This window comes from Neodiprion fabricii, chromosome 6, assembly GCF_021155785.1.
Source record: "Neodiprion fabricii isolate iyNeoFabr1 chromosome 6, iyNeoFabr1.1, whole genome shotgun sequence".
In the NCBI taxonomy this organism is placed as follows: domain Eukaryota; kingdom Metazoa; phylum Arthropoda; class Insecta; order Hymenoptera; family Diprionidae; genus Neodiprion; species Neodiprion fabricii.
Window position 1 is genome coordinate 3,672,227 of NC_060244.1, and position 15,761 is coordinate 3,687,987.

Genomic DNA, 15,761 nt, shown 5'->3' on the forward strand with positions numbered 1-15,761 from the left:
TAAAAGCGAACTAATTGCAGTTGAAGGTTTGAGTGCGCGTGAGGTAAAAGAGAGGCAAAAAGAAAGACGACAGAGAAACGAATAATAAAATAATCATAAAAAATAACATGGTACATGCGTAAACGATAAACCACGTGTATGCACACGTATATATATTTCACGTACGACACAGATGATAGCGCATTTCGTACAGAGATCCGAGGTAAAAAATAGTTGTTAAAAGAGGAAAGAAAGAAAGAAAAGGAAATAGAAAATACGGGGAAATACACGAACGATGCAAATGTGAAAAACAATAAGTCAATTTAGATAAATAACGAAAGGTAGGGACACAAATATAATTGTCTTCGTCATCAATTTCAGTGTTTTAACAAGCGCAATTTCGATTCCGTGCTCTTTCGCAACAATTTCGTTGTTTTTTCTTTTTTCATTTTCTGTTCGAACAATTACATGTTGTATAATACAAATATATATACATATGTGTGTGTGTGTGTCATGTTTTTTTTATTTTTTTATTTTTTAAACTATATATCTCACTTCCTTTCGATTCTGGTCTCTCGACAAGTTCGTGTCCTGGCGTTCGCATGCCGGAAATTGTCGACAGAGCCCGAATTCGTCCGCCATGTGCCGCGATTGTCCAATCAAATTCGTGGAACGGACGAATCGACGACGAACGAACGAAACCTTGCCGTACTACGTTGGTCGTGAGATAAATTCGACCGGGCTAGTGATTCGAAAATTAATCGAACATTATTTCACGCATTTCGCGAGGTTTGACGAACGTTAGAATTCATTGTAACTTTGTTACGTAATTCGATTCACCCTAGGTCATTGTATTTGTTCCGTTCAAGTATGTCGATACGAACATTCTATACATGCTTCGCGTATGGCGCGCGTGCGCCTCTTGCGCGGCCATTAATTTGCGGTTTTTTTTAGAAGTTGTGGAACTTTAACCGCAAAATTCAATACCCGAGTTGAATTTGAATCATCTTTTTGACTGTATGGATTTACAGGATGTGGCGTACGCGTAATGCTTTCACAACTCCGTTCAATGTTTTCAGCAATGCGTAATTACTCGGACTCCCAATTTCGTAAAACTATTCAAACCGCGATTCGCGTGTACGAACAAATTGAATTCTTTTTTTTCAATCTACGTTCTAATGCTCCGATGTTACAGATTTCACAAGTATGTGCTACATGCGTTCTGAGATTTTCCCACCGATAAAAATGATTCTTCGTGACAAACAATTCCCTAAATTTACAGCAGAATCGAAATCCCTTCGCAAATCAACGGTCATGACTGCGTATTGTCAGCTAGTATTCAGATTTGTGTGTATTTTTATTATCTCTGTAAAAGCATTGTGTTTTTATATATTGATTGGATTAGTAGTGTGATTCGTCAGCTTCAAACGACGTTTTGTAAGTGAGAATGAACAACATTACTCCGATTAGCTCGTCTTAGTCAAAGCCACCGCCTTTATATACAACGAAAAGACTCGGGGTTCGTTCTACAGAAATGAAAGAGACCTCTTACAGCTAAATGATATTCGTAATACGCCTTTGATATAATGCCAAGTTCGCCGATAACCAAGCTGAAAACATAATTTATTTCTATTCGCTTCTCTATCGTATTCTTCGAGCTACCAGTCTGTGAAATATTGAATTATCCATAGCCACGAACAGAAAGTTTTTCGTTGTTAAATGCACGGAGTAGAGAATTTGCCCGAGTCACGGTTACATTCTGGTGGTATTTTTTGCTCTCAGCAATCCCGATCATCGTCTCTACTTCAGGTCCAGTTAGTGAAAAAATTGAAAAATGAATAAACGAACGTATAATGAACAACGATATCGGTCGCGACGATTTTCAATCGTTCTATCTTCAAATCAGTCATGTTTTTTCACCACACGAGTATATGTACGATATACGTACACAGCAGATAAGGTGGATCCGATTGGTTACAAACGAGACTTCGGTTTATTTACTTCACCTGTGTACTTCTATTTGAATAAAACAAAGGGTGTTAGGTGTTTCCGAGTGTGCGTTCGTACAATAAGGCTGTACTGCACAGCTTTGGCAAAAGGTGAATTTATATTTCTACGTGTCGAAGTGAGCGATTTATTTTCTTCATTTTTGACCCTCGGAAATCCGTTTCGGCGAATAAATATATCCCCAAGTAGCCCGTAAGAAATGTTTTCTGTAGGATGTACTCGGAACTTCTCCCGTCATTAGTTATCACGATACCGGAACAAAACCCAAGTTTTAACACTTAACGAGGACAATGTTTTTGTCGCCAATGCATCGTCGTGCCGTTGACGTACGTCTCTTGTCTTATCTGTAGACGCGTTAATGTATCTACCTGTTGATACAAATTTTGAACACAAAGCATCAACGTTCAATTGCATTTGCACATATATGCATATCGGCCCCCCCCCCCCCCCCCCCCCATTTATTCTCTGCGCTACGCTCTAAGGTAATTAACTTGAGAATTTTTACGTTACGAGGAATCTTATTGAGAAAAGAAGACCTGATTTACGTTTACGTGAGTAAGTGAATCACACTGACATTGGAATGTATTTTTTTTTTTGTATTATCTTTTTCACCCGTTGTACGTACATGCACGGTTCGTTTCCCCGACGGACGAAGACGGACAACGATAGTTTTGAAATGAAACAAAGGAGGAATCGATGCCCGTGCAATCGCAGGCGAATTGGAAAAAAGAAATTTATTTTTTATTAAGAAAAGGAAAAAAGAAAAAAACAAACAGCAACAAAACCTCTACGTTTCGGCGTAATCTGCAATACGTTTTATATTCAAACTGCGCGATAGGTGTTTTTTAAAATTGCTGGAGACTGCGAGGTATGTCGGCGCCGTTTTGTTTTTTTTTTTTTCAATTGAATCAACTCTAAAAACGCGGGATAGAGACGGTCTGGAACATGTGGCTCGGTCCGTTGGGTCCCGGTTGGCCGAGTAATTTTTGAACAACGCGTGTTCGCTTCCTCTCCTCTCTCGCTCACTCTTTCTGTCGGGTTCGCTTGGGCAACGGTATAAGTGTAGGTTTCCGTAGGTAGCACCTGCGATCCGTGATCCACAACGTTGCCACTGTGAGTTCCCGAAAGGAACCCTGGGGAAACCGGCGTTAGGATGTGAGGAAACTCAACCAGGTATAAACCAGGCATTGTATCTTTACGAAACATTGTTAGGTCCCAGAAATTTTCCGAGTACCAAGATGCGTTTTTCTTCGAACACCAATCACCGGACAATGTGACTGCGCTCCGTTATTTCCCGTGCACGCTTTGATAATCGCTTTCACATTTCATTGAATTTTTCAGTAATTCGTACCATTATTTTTTCGCGAACCATGTTGGTTCGGTTCTTCGTATCTGTAAACCCGCAATACGCAACGTGAGCACCTCGAGCTTTTGACGGCGTACCCTTCTTACAATTAATATTTTTCGATACGTACGTTAAAATGCGGAAACTATATCTACGCGTGGAAAAACCAGGCGATACAAACGGCTCAACCCCGCAACCTTGCACGAAACGTCATCGTCGCGTGATTAATTATACTTACCGACTGAGCACGTATCACGTCGAACAATAGAAGACATTTTTAAATTAACCCTTGCCCTACGGTGTCGATTCCCATCAAATTTTTTCCGCAACACCAGCGTTTGTACCGTTATAGTTCTATTCCTTTCCACAGTATATGCGAGCGTACGTGTGTACCTTATCAAAAATTCCATTAGCAATAAGTCTATAATTCGAAAATCAACGCGATTGCGATTCTCCCCGACATGCCCTCCGCCCTTAATTTTCGACGTCTCTCCTCCCGTCGCCCCTCCGTTAGCTCGTAAAGTCGAGTTAAAAAGTATCGCTGTTTCGTCGAACGCGGTATACGTGCGCACGTATCCTTGCCCGAACCCTATACCCTGTTACCTAGCATAGCATTTCGTCGGGAGAAGAAGGGACGCCGCAGCATGGCGGCACCGAAGCAGGGCGAAGGGTTGGCTAGACCAGCGCTAGGCGTTCGTGTGAACGCGGATGCGCGCGCCTCGCGTTTCTCTCCTCGGCTAGAATCGGCAGGGATCGTACATTTTCGGGCGAATGGACGCCAACGACACCGAAACGGAACGAACGAACCCCGGGTTCCACCTCTCTCTTTTTCTCTCCTCCTTCCTCTCTCCCTCTTGCCTTCTGCCGCTGCTGCTGGCCCTGGGAATGCGCGGCGCCCGCTTGCCTCTCCGCGTCTTATTGACCCGGACCCGGTTCGGTTCTCTCCTCTCTCTTCGATTCGTGCTGCCTCTGACTCGCTCCGACCCGGTACACCCAGCCGAATTTTACACACGCATGTGCTACACTCGGTTTCGATCCGTTTTAACAAACGAAAAAAAAAAAAAAAAATAAGAAACGGAAAAGAAAAAAACAACGACAGAATTTTTCAATCCTCAATTTTCATATCTGCTCGCGCGTTGCCAGTTTCAAATACGCGCAATCGAGCGATGGCCGTACAACCAAGCAGCGTACAACGCACACTTCGTACTCGTATCCTCGGTTCTCTTCTCAACTCGCTTCGCGCGGATACTCGTGATATTTTTCATTAATAGCTAAACAAGCCAAACGTCGAAACAGAGTAGGAAGGGGGCGAATTAACGGTATAAAAAAAAATAAAAATAAAACTATAGTAAAAAGAAAGTAAGTAAAAATATGGTAAGAAATCTCTGCCTAAAATTTGACCTCGAGTTTCAAGGGTAGAGAAGGGTTCAGCCCCTCTACCACCGGCGGTTAGACGCTCTCGATCGGCAGAAAGAAGGAAGGCAGGCAGCGTTGCCCGAGCCGTGGTGGCAGGCTCCGGGCATCCCTACCCTGGATTTCCAGCACTCGGGTTGGCTGGTAGGATTTTCCTTTGTGAGCGTCGGGCAGCGTACGCGTACCGGCTAGTGAAAGCTCGACTTGACAACGCCGCGTCCCCGACACACACGCTCAAGCCCGACGCCGGTTCGTTTGTGTGCGAGTTTCTCGTCCCGTGTATACGCGCGTAATAGGTGCCGCCGGTTGGTCGCTAGCGTGAGAGAGAGAGAGACAAAGAGAATAAATTTTATTTCGTTTCTACTCCCTCGTCATTTACCGCGTTTCTTCTAAACCAGCCGAATTTACGGCAACGTCAACGCGCCCGTCGTACGTTTCTCTCCCGCTGCCTTGCGTGGCTAGAATTTTCCAACGGCAAAGAAACGAGGGGGAAAAAGAGCCGAAGAAAAGTTTTTCTCTCCCCATATCTCTCTCTATCTCTCTCTCTCTCTCTGTCTTTCTGCGCCACAGTCGCGCTGCAGTGTTCAACGTATATACATACGCGGCTCAAGAGGAGGACAGACGACGTCGCAACGGCGTAGCAAAGTAATTTCGTTGGTAGTGTGAGTAGTAGTAGCAGCAGTAGTAGTAGTAGTAGCAGCAGCAGCAGCAGCCGCAGCAATAGTAGTGTGTATCAGCAGCGTGTGCGTGTAATATACATGTACGTTTAGTTACGTACGTAGTTGTTCGGCGAGGCGGCGTCGGAGGCTAGAGGCCGCGGCGGAGGGGGGAGGAGAAGGAGGAGGTGGCGGCGTGGCGGCTGAGTATAGACCGAGCCGGCGAGAGAGGGCGGGCGCGCTGGGAGCGGGAGAGAGAGAGCGGCGGAGAACGGCGCGATGTCCCCCCTTCTCCACCCCGGGCATTCCCCTCGTTCCCCTTAGCCGCCCCTACCTCTCCTTCCCACCGAACGCGGAGCTAACGAACGGCAAGCGTAGCGTCGAGTAGACCGCATCCCAAGTAACGTACCTTCGTCCTCTCTACCTTCTCTTCCTCTACCTACGTGGTATCGCGCGTCGAACGCGTAACCGTCGCCGCCACCGCCGGATTCGCCGCCTTTAACCAACCAAAAACCAACGATATATCGATATATAACCACATAGTGTGTGTGCAGAGGGGTTAGACGCGAACGCGTGTTACACGACCAGATCGGCGTTGCTTAGTTTCACGTTTTGGTTTTTAGTTTCCGTTTCGTTTCGTTTCCGTTCGCGTTTACTGGTTTAAACCCGTCGGCTTTTTTCGCATCCAGAGGTGAAAAATCTACGAAGTGTGTTCCAAGTTTCTACATCTATTCTTCTATTTTTCATCGAACTTCGGTAAACGTTGTTTACACTTGCGATAAAAAAAATTCTGTACCTCGTGTGCGTGTGTGTGCGTGCGCCTGTGTGTCTGTGTGTGTGTCTGTATATATATATACCCATACACATATATTATATACATACAGTCATACATATATATGTATGTATATGCATATATTCACACGATTCACGTATATATTATAATACAACTTTTCGAAACCCGGTGTACAAAGTAAAGGGTGAATTTCTTTCCCCTTCGCAGCCTTGTGTTGTAACCCATTTGGTGTGTTTTGTTGTGCGCGGGACGCAGTGGACGAATAACGAGGCAGCAGCGGCCAGACGCCGTCGACGAAACGTTGTTCCCTCGTTCGTTCGTTCTTTCGCAGTGTGACAGTGTGTGCCTTGGCATAGACGCTATATACCTTTGCCCGTAATAACGTACGTACGCACACGGGGACACGACAAGGCGTTGTTGTACAGAGGGAGCAGAAACGTTGTAAAATACATACGTTCGCAGATATAGACACATATATATATATATATATATATATATGCGTGTGTGTACAATATATAAATATATATATATTCATTCACACATACAGACACACGCGCGTTTACATATATACGTATTTGCAGAGAAGCGCGCGCGCGCGCATACAACACGGACACACAAGGAAGCCGGACTCGAGACGCACACGGACGTAGAGAGTTAGATACGTACGCTCGCACACACGGAGATACGTGAAATACATTATCGTGAGAGAGAGAGAGAGAGAGAGTGTGTGAGAGCGAGAGAGAAAGAGAGCCAAAGAGAGAGGGAGAGGCAGAGATACACAGGAGGGATACGTACATACGTTTGGCAGGCGCGCGCGCGGTACTCGCTCGACGTACGAATGAGTGCGTGAGCGAGCGAGTGTGTGTGCGTGCGTGCGTGCGTGTCCGCGTTGCCTTTGCCTTGCTGCGTGGCGTACACGACGAGGACGACAACGACGACGAAGACGAAGACGACGACAACGACGACGACGACGACGACGACGACGAGGAGGAGAGAGAGTGTGTGCGTGTGAGCCGTGTATCTCTCGTGTGTGTGCAATTCCCCAAACGCCGGAGATAAAGTGACAGACGGACGTGTGTGACATGTCGGAACACCACCGCGTCGGCGGTGGATGGGGCACGGCGTCCCCGGGTACGCGAGAGGATGGATCCGGTGGAGCGGTATGGTGGCCCGGCGGTCTTAACGCCGTATCGGCCGAACAACAGCAGCAAACCATGCAGCAACACCATCAGCACTTGATCAACCAGCAGCAGCAACAGCAGCAGCAGCAACAGCAGCAGCAGCAGCAGCAGCAGCAACAGCAGCAACAACAACAGCAGCAACAACAGTTATCCCAGCATCATCAGGACATCGTTAGAAGTACGGCGGCGGTTGCCGCCACTCAGCAACTTTTCTCCTACAAGATGGCCTCCAGCTTCCAAAATCCGGCAACTACCGGCACTCAGTCGACCGTTTCGACGTCGGCGCCTGTCGGATCCTGCATGCGGGGGGGTTACGATTACAGGCTTGGGGGTGCTGGTGGAGGTGCCGGCGGACCCGGGGCACCCCCCAGTGTTCAGTGGTGGTATCCCGGCAGCGTTATGGAGGCATCGCAAAATAATCTTCATCAACAACAGCTTCAACAGCAGCAGCAACAGCAACACCTATCGCCTATTACTACGCAAGCTTCCACGCCCCCCATTATGTCCCCGGTATGTTACCGATCGAACGAACAGCAACCCCTTTTCATTCCGAGTTTATCGCATTTTTTCCGACTATTACTTTTCATTTTTTATTTTTTACCTTTAGTCTTATTTTATATTCAACTTTTGTTCATCCGAAAGCCTCTACTCCCAACACCCTTGTTTTATTCCGTGAACCGCGACGACGACGACGACGACGACGACGACTAACGGGCGTTGCGATTGTACACGTTCAATGTTAATTCTTTCGCCACGCCGTCATCGCAGCTTCACTATTTTACGTCCGTATGTACAAAGGCGGACAAACGCGGTCGTTGAAGAGGAGAAAATTCCACTTTGTGGTATACGTACATACTATTTCGTATGTGTCGCGTTATGCGTTTCGAACTTGTTCTTTCCCTTCTTTAATTCGACGTGTCCTTCTTAATATTCTCGTTGTTGTTCTAGGACGACGTTATTGCTTTACTTTTTCTTGCATTGCGGAGGTCTAGCAATGGCGGCGGTAGACGGTAGTTGGTTTTTTTAAGTTCCTTCTTTTTTTTTTTCCCCCCCTTCATATCGTCCATTTTGCCCCATCAAGTTTTAAGGCGTAGCCATAAAATTTTGTCGCCCGCGGGAGAGTAGGTATAGAACCGTGTGCGTGAAGTAAAAACTGTTCGTGTTTCTCTTTCAGTTTTTATTCTAATTCTCTTTTGTTGAAAGTATTTACGCTTCGTTGTGCATCGGGTGTGCCTTTGGTGCGAACGTTGCGACGTGCGTCCATTTCGCCTCTTTGAAGAATTATTACATTAAATGAAAAGAAAAAAAAAAAAATGTTGGCGATTTATTTCTACGTTGGGAGATAATTTATCATACACTGTTACCCTGCGCGAAGCACGGAGCGAAATGGACATTTGCGTGTATTGCATTTATTGTATTGAGAAAAATCACTAGCGGATTTATCTCGACTCGATTCTTCTTCTCTATCCTTTGGGCGGGGTAAAGTTTATTGACCCGATGCTGAATTGATAAATCGTCTTATTAGTACGGTTATACTCATTTATATTGGTTTTCTTTGTTTCTCTGGCTACTACGACTTAAACCGGGAGTCGATTAATAATTTCTCCAATATTCTTTCGATTTGACAATTTTATCCGACTTAAATCACTTTTCAAGATTACAGGAATTGATCATTATTTTTCAAGTGTTCCGCAGAGTGTTGTGTGCGGACGCGGTAATGCTTTGATCAATAGCAGCTCGGCTGGTTTAATGTCACGACCGGTGGTCTGATTTATGCGCGAAGTAAATGAGAAATTAAAAATTAAGATTCTACCACGAATAACGAACAAGTCCAAAAAGTAAATGGTGTCAAAATTTATTTACTGATACTATTGTTAATGCTTCTTTGCGAGAAGCTTTGTTTTATACGGCACTTTTTTCTTTTTAAAATCTCACTTCGACCTATCCGCGCCGGGGTCAAGCCAGATACACGAGAAAGACGAGGATGGAGAAAAATGACGAGCGAGAGTGAGTGAGAGAGCGTGAGAGCGGCTGAGCGAGAGAGAGCGAGAGAGAGAGAGAGAGAGAGAGAGAGAGAGAGGGGTAAAGTAAACGAGAATTGCATCATGGACGCGCAGGCATTCCGGTTGTTAGAAAAATTTTGACGTAACAGCAATAAACAGCGGTGCGGGATGGTGGCATGTGAAAATTAATAACGTTGCCGTTCTAACGAAATGCGAATGCCAATTAATAATTACAGCTCGGTAGATTGAACAATTTCGGTTCGACGGAGTCGCAATGTTTGATCATTAATTCTGATTGTTGAATTTTGAGTCGATTATTACCGTTTGCTTGACTCTCGAGTTGAGTCTTAATTAGGAATCCATTTTTAGACGCTCGTTCTTTTTATACCGTCTTGCCACATAATATTACTAATGTTTACCCCGTCTACGGTTAGAGAAGTTTAATTTTACACCCATTTGCCGTGTCATGTCTGTTTGAGGAATGATTTCACAATTTATTTCTAAAAATTTATCGTAACAATTTTACGACGATAAAATAACGGAGAGTGTCGATTCTTTCTCGAGATTTCATCCACGGAATTTTAGGCTTTCATTTTGGAATTTAGGGATTATTATTAATCTGTTTACGTAGCAACGGTGACGTATCGCGTGTCGAATAGATCAACGCTACTTGACGGACGTGTGTATCGTGACACCATGGTGTTATTTGATAGCCTGTACCGAGCGTAGTCTTGTACTGTCTTTGCCGTTCATTACGAATGAGCGTTCAATATTTTGAGTAAATATTATCGCCATTCTTGGTTCCACGAAACTAGCGAATAGAAATGATTCACAGAATCTTAATTAATACGCAACGCCCGCGCATGCAATGCGTTTTGATACGTACATGCATAACGCACATGTATTATACGTATCATATGTCTATATATATATATATATGTATTACGCAATGATTTCTTACACTTATACCCGGTTCAGAATAACTTTTCGTGATGATATAAATAATTTCGAGAGGTCGTCGAATAAACCGGTGGAGAACAGATAAAAATGATATTAAATAACGTGAAATACAATAAGTGGCAAAATTTAAAACGCAGGCGATATTATATTCCACGTCTATAACGTGTATGTATATTAATAATTTTATTTTCTTTCTTTCTTTCTTTCTTTTCTTTTTTTTATTGTTCGGTATATATCGTCGAAGAAACGATTAATATAAATATGCAACGTGGCGAGCGATGACGTAACGATCCAGGGTACACACATACATCTGTTGACAAACCAACGCCTAAATTTAACAAGCGCACAGTGGTTACTAGAAAACATGTCCGTATGCGTATATAAATATGGCGTAAACTTACGCATTTATACAACGTATTATTAGCTTATGGTGAAATGCGAGAAAATAAGAATGAATAAACAAATCAATAAATGGTTCAACGAACTTATCCTCCGTTCGAAAATATTTACCATCGCGTTTATTCCAAGATCTTTGTTAACTTGTCGCCGCCTTCGGTATAGGAATTTTATTTTATTTTTCCCCTACATTTTCCGGTTATTCTCGTCACTCGTATTTCTAGTTGGAACAATAATTTATGACCACGCGTAGCACTTATATATATACGCGTGTTGAATGTTCGTGGTTACTGTTTTCCGATAACCTCGCGGTGCGAAATGCAAAACTGAACATTGAAGGTGTGACGAAAAATTAGGATTCTTATATTTTTTCTATTTCTTTATAACGATGACGATATCGTGTGTTCTACACATGTTTGTTATCCACTTCCAGTACGTATTATTTCTAGCGTCGGACGATTTCGGATAGGATGTTCATATCCCCTCTCCTATACCATCACGGGTATTCGCGTGCTTACGGTTTTTGAATCTTTTTTTTTTTTTTTCAATTTTTCTTACATCTCAAATAATATTCTAGCACATCACATATAAGGTATCTCACGTATTATACCTCTGCTTATTTTCTGCGGAATTTGCCAATCTCGTTTTAGCTCGTGTAAGCATTTTTCAGACTGTACCAGTACACGACTTATATATCAAACTGAAACTCGGCGGTGCGATGCTTTTCGAACAGCAGGAACAACAGTTGTGTTTTGAATATTTGGAACCGTGCATACCGGAGTGTGCGGATACATTTTCAAATTGATTATCATTCACTCCCCCCTCCCGAGTTCCTTGGATAGGCTGAAAATAGTCATAAGCGGTTCAATTACTTTGACGAATCTCGCGTGTGTCTGGGAGAGGTAAAAGTTTGCAAGAGTAACGGAAAAAAAAAAAAAAAAAATAGAGTAAAGGAAAAAGGAAAATTGACTTTCACACGCAAACTTTCATGTCAATGCGTATGAGAATAAATTTGCGAACGTTGAATGCAGTGAGCGCTTCCGCAGCGTTAAAATAAATTATTCGAATCCAAGAAATGCATGGTATCCTTGCTTACAGCATCAGATACAGCAGCTACCACAACAGCAAAATAATCTGCAAAATCACGCGCAGGGCTTACAGCGAGGAAAAATGCCGAGAGGAAAGGCAGCCGATGCTAAGCCGAGGGGGCGAATGACTGCGTACGCGTTCTTCGTACAGACTTGTCGCCAGGAGCACAAGAAGAAACATCCCGAAGAGAACATCGTATTCCAGGAGTTTTCCAAAAAGTGTGCTCTCAGGTGGAAGGTGAGTCCTTTACAATTTATGCCTGCTTATTATTATTCCCTAATCGCGATTCGGTTCATTAAACCACCGAACACTAGGTATTAACGCCTTATTTATACCCAACATAAAATAAAATGTGTTTTCGTTGTATCGAATCTTTCGTACGGGTCTTGCGCGGCTGTAAAACTGAACAGAACGTTCAAATAACACCTGCCTTTTCGTGTAAGACTATTTAAATTTCTTTCATCATTCGTTCGCATTCTAGTTGGGTTTTTTTTTTTTTTTTTTTTTCTCCTTCTTGTTCCTCATCTTTTCTCCCTTTCTATAGTCTTTGCACCGTATTATCTGGAAATTTGAGCAACATCGTTAAAATCGGTATAAGAGGCCCACCAGCGGCAAATTAACGATAATCATATGCGATCGCGTGCACTGGTACTAATCGTCGAAATATTCTTCGTTTAATTTCGTTTGAGCCAATTGATGAACGAGTCGAGGCCCGTAGTACGGGTGATGGAATTTTTTTTTTTTCTTCCAATCTTTTTCATCCCCCCCCCCCAATCTAATCAATGACACGTCATCAAATGTATCACACATGTAACGGTTGTCGGGCTGTTGACTGAAAATTCTACAAATTGGTGTACGAACGAAGAAGTCCGTTCGATGTTTCAATTATTTGGTAATTTATTCATTGGAAACGAGAGGAAGCATAAATCGGCCGAATTATTCTACTTCGATGTTCGGAATCAAATGTTCGTTTCACTGTAAAAATCATGAAATTAAACATGTTTGTCAATGGAAAACGGTAACGATTGGGGCTGCTCTCGGGCGCCATAGACGTTGCCGTTGCCCCCAACTATCGACCAACTTCGACCCCTCGGCTTCCCTCTTTTCCCTCTTCCTCCGTTTCCCCCTCGCCACCCGCTCGTTCTTGTTCCCCTTTCCCTTCCCCCGTCTTTCCCAGGCCGGCATTCGCTCCCCCGACCATTCCACATCCTCGACGGCTCCGCACCTTGATTTTATACCGCCGCCTTTCGTATATAACAGGCTAAAAGACGTAATACGACTTTCAATATATCGTTATATTAATAACGCTACGCGTTGGATGACGGTAAAATTTTCAGACCGATAATTGTAACGGCTTTGATTAAAGCGGATTATTTTGGCCGGCTACGCTTATTCATACCCATTCTTTATTTCGGTTAAATAGATTATTATATTTATGGATTTTAGCTGAGACGCGGAGAAAGGCTGGCTGGCTGGCTGGTTGGTTGGCTGGCTGGCTGGTTCGCTGGCTGGTTGCTGGGTTATAGGTATGGGAGGAGGTATAACGTCGCACGCGCCCGCGCAGTTTCACCACACGTATAGATTCTTGAATTTTGCCGAATATACATGTATATAGTATACATATACGGGAATATGTATACGTATATGTGTGTATACGTATGCGCGTGTACAACTTCGCTTTGATACAAATAGCTCATGTACGTGACATACGAGCATTTGTGTTTAAATCAGTTTAAATCGTCGAGAAATACGTATACCCGAGGATTTATATCCAATTGATGGATAATTATTCGATGTGTGCGTACGATATTGTTGTACACATCACTTTCAATTCATTGTTAAATTACAATGTGACTCATACTGTTGTGGGCACCTTCGCGGATCTAGTCATCAGTCTGATAGATTATAGCGACGTCGTTGGATATACTCAGTTTTCAATTGCTGACTATCAAAGTATCAACTTACAAACATCTATAGATAACATTCGCTGGCTGTTGATAGATATGAGTACCTTTGTAATTCCAGCTATTCCTTTTCTCTTTCACATTTCGTTTCAACTGTATTATTCTCCATCAGTTATCCCAAATGAATTCGGCACGTCGCGTAATCATGCGACGACACTTGAATTTTGATTTTAGCAGACTTCCTTGCACCGACGGCGTGTCATTTTTAAATCGTGAAATAGCGCATCTTCTGAACTGCCCAGGCTGCCGGTTGTGTTGCCTTGTTGACGCAGGTGCAGGAATTTCCCAGTACTGCGTATCTATCGGCGCGATATTTCACGCTAGCTTATTTTTGTTTCTTTTTTCATACATATGTATGTATGTATGTATGTGTATTACCGCACTTTTGATTCAGGTTCATACGGCAATGATAATTTTCAGACTATGTCGGATAAGGAGAAGAAACGCTTCCACGAAATGGCTGAGAAAGATAAGAAGAGGTATGATGCTGAGATGCAGAATTACACTCCACCCAAGGGTGAGAATAAAACAGGCAGAGGCAAGAAACGCAAGCACATCAAAGATCCAAATGCACCCAAGAGATCATTGTAAGTCGCGATTTTATTTTCTCCCTTTATCCTAGAATGACGAATATGTGTTTCGTTTTGTTTTTCTTCATTTCAATGAGAACACGACATTCTAGTCGCACAATTTTGAAATATTAGGATTAGATTCGTTAAGTAAGTGCATCATCTCCAATCGATTGATGTCTGCCGGCAATTTTTACGTTTTCACACTGATCCTGGTACACAGGTCGGCCTTTTTCTGGTTCTGCAATGACGAGCGTGGTAAGGTCAAGTCATTGAATCCGGAATATGGAGTCGGAGATATTGCCAAGGAGCTAGGAAAGAAGTGGTCTGATGCAGAGCCTGAAACGAAATCCAAGTACGAAGCCATGGCAGAGAAGGATAAGGCTCGATATGAAAGGGTATGTGGAACCATTGTATAAATGTTAATTCACTTTGACGAATTACAAGATATTCTCGTTGTCTCCAGAATATTGAGCATTTATGCAGCAATCAGATGAACAACCGCAATAATCGTATTTTTGTCAAAATAAAATAGACGTATCGTGAAATTTTCTGCAACAGAAAAATCCTCTTTATACTGTCTGTAACTACCACTGCTACTACATTTGACAAGACAAGTTTTTCTACCAGCTGTGTTCATTATCATGAATGCGGGATCGATCAGTACCGTTCAACAACTGACAAGCCGATCAAAATAACGAACGAACAACCAGAGATGATTATCGACTGCATATTTTCAGGAAATGACTGCGTACAAAAAGAAACTGAAGACCGGGGGACCTGGCGTCGGAGCCCCGGCAATCGCTGTGAAACACGACAGCGAGGAGGATGCGGAGGAGGAAGATGGTGAAGAGGATGACGAATAACGGACACAGTTGAAACTCTGGTCCATCACCCCGTGTCCTTGATATATCCCCAAGCATACCTCACCTACTGTACATACCATTGACCTTAGCGTGAGCGTACTTACACCACTAGGAGAACAAATAACTAACCACCATCCCCCTCCCCTGATTATTTACAATAATAATAATTAAAAATACCGCGATTATGATAATTATTTTAAAAATTGTATGTATGAGTGATGCGAGCGGAGATTGTATGAGTGACATTTGTATTTTAACATATTGATAGTACATAAAACATGTAAAGTGGTATAGGATAGAGGAACGAAAAGATTACCTTATTACCTTTACCCATAGCCCGTTCGATTGGAGGGTACAGGGACTTGAGAGAACCACCGCCAATCTACTGCTCTACTCGCAACATTAATAAGTGAAATCTTATTATTTTCTTTTTACTAAAGTTGTAACAAATAACAATAATTCTGAAGAATTTGTAATTAAGCATCGTGTTAAAAAAAATGCTGCCTTGTAATCGGTCCCTGTCCTTACCATTACATCCTC

At 43.1% G+C, this 15,761-nt stretch overlaps 1 protein-coding gene across 2 annotated transcripts; it reads left to right on the plus strand.

Annotated features, from left to right (window-relative positions):
• The first annotated feature begins 5,778 nt into the window (after window positions 1–5,778).
• On the plus strand, window positions 5,779–15,701 carry LOC124184407 (high mobility group protein DSP1-like). Of its 2 annotated transcripts, none has more exons than XM_046574063.1 (6): window positions 5,779–6,156; window positions 6,775–7,884; window positions 11,832–12,059; window positions 14,207–14,373; window positions 14,579–14,753; window positions 15,096–15,701. In XM_046574063.1, exons 2-6 carry the CDS (start codon window positions 7,276–7,278, stop codon window positions 15,219–15,221), a joined length of 1,305 nt encoding a protein of 434 aa, XP_046430019.1. In that variant the 5' UTR covers window positions 5,779–6,156; window positions 6,775–7,275; the 3' UTR covers window positions 15,222–15,701. The 2 variants fall into 2 exon arrangements, with proteins under 2 accessions (XP_046430019.1, XP_046430020.1); XM_046574064.1 differs by having other exon boundaries at window positions 11,886–12,059.
• The last annotated feature ends 60 nt before the right edge of the window (window positions 15,702–15,761 follow it).

Bases quoted from the DNA above. Each gene is read 5' to 3' on its own strand.
- LOC124184407 (XM_046574063.1), top strand. From the start codon at position 7,276: ATGTCGGAACACCACCGCGTCGGCGGTGGATGGGGCACGGCGTCCCCG. The intron at 7,885-11,831 runs GTATGTTACCGA...CCTTGCTTACAG, and splicing joins CGCCCCCCATTATGTCCCCG to CATCAGATACAGCAGCTACC. The intron at 14,754-15,095 runs GTATGTGGAACC...GCATATTTTCAG, and splicing joins ATAAGGCTCGATATGAAAGG to GAAATGACTGCGTACAAAAA.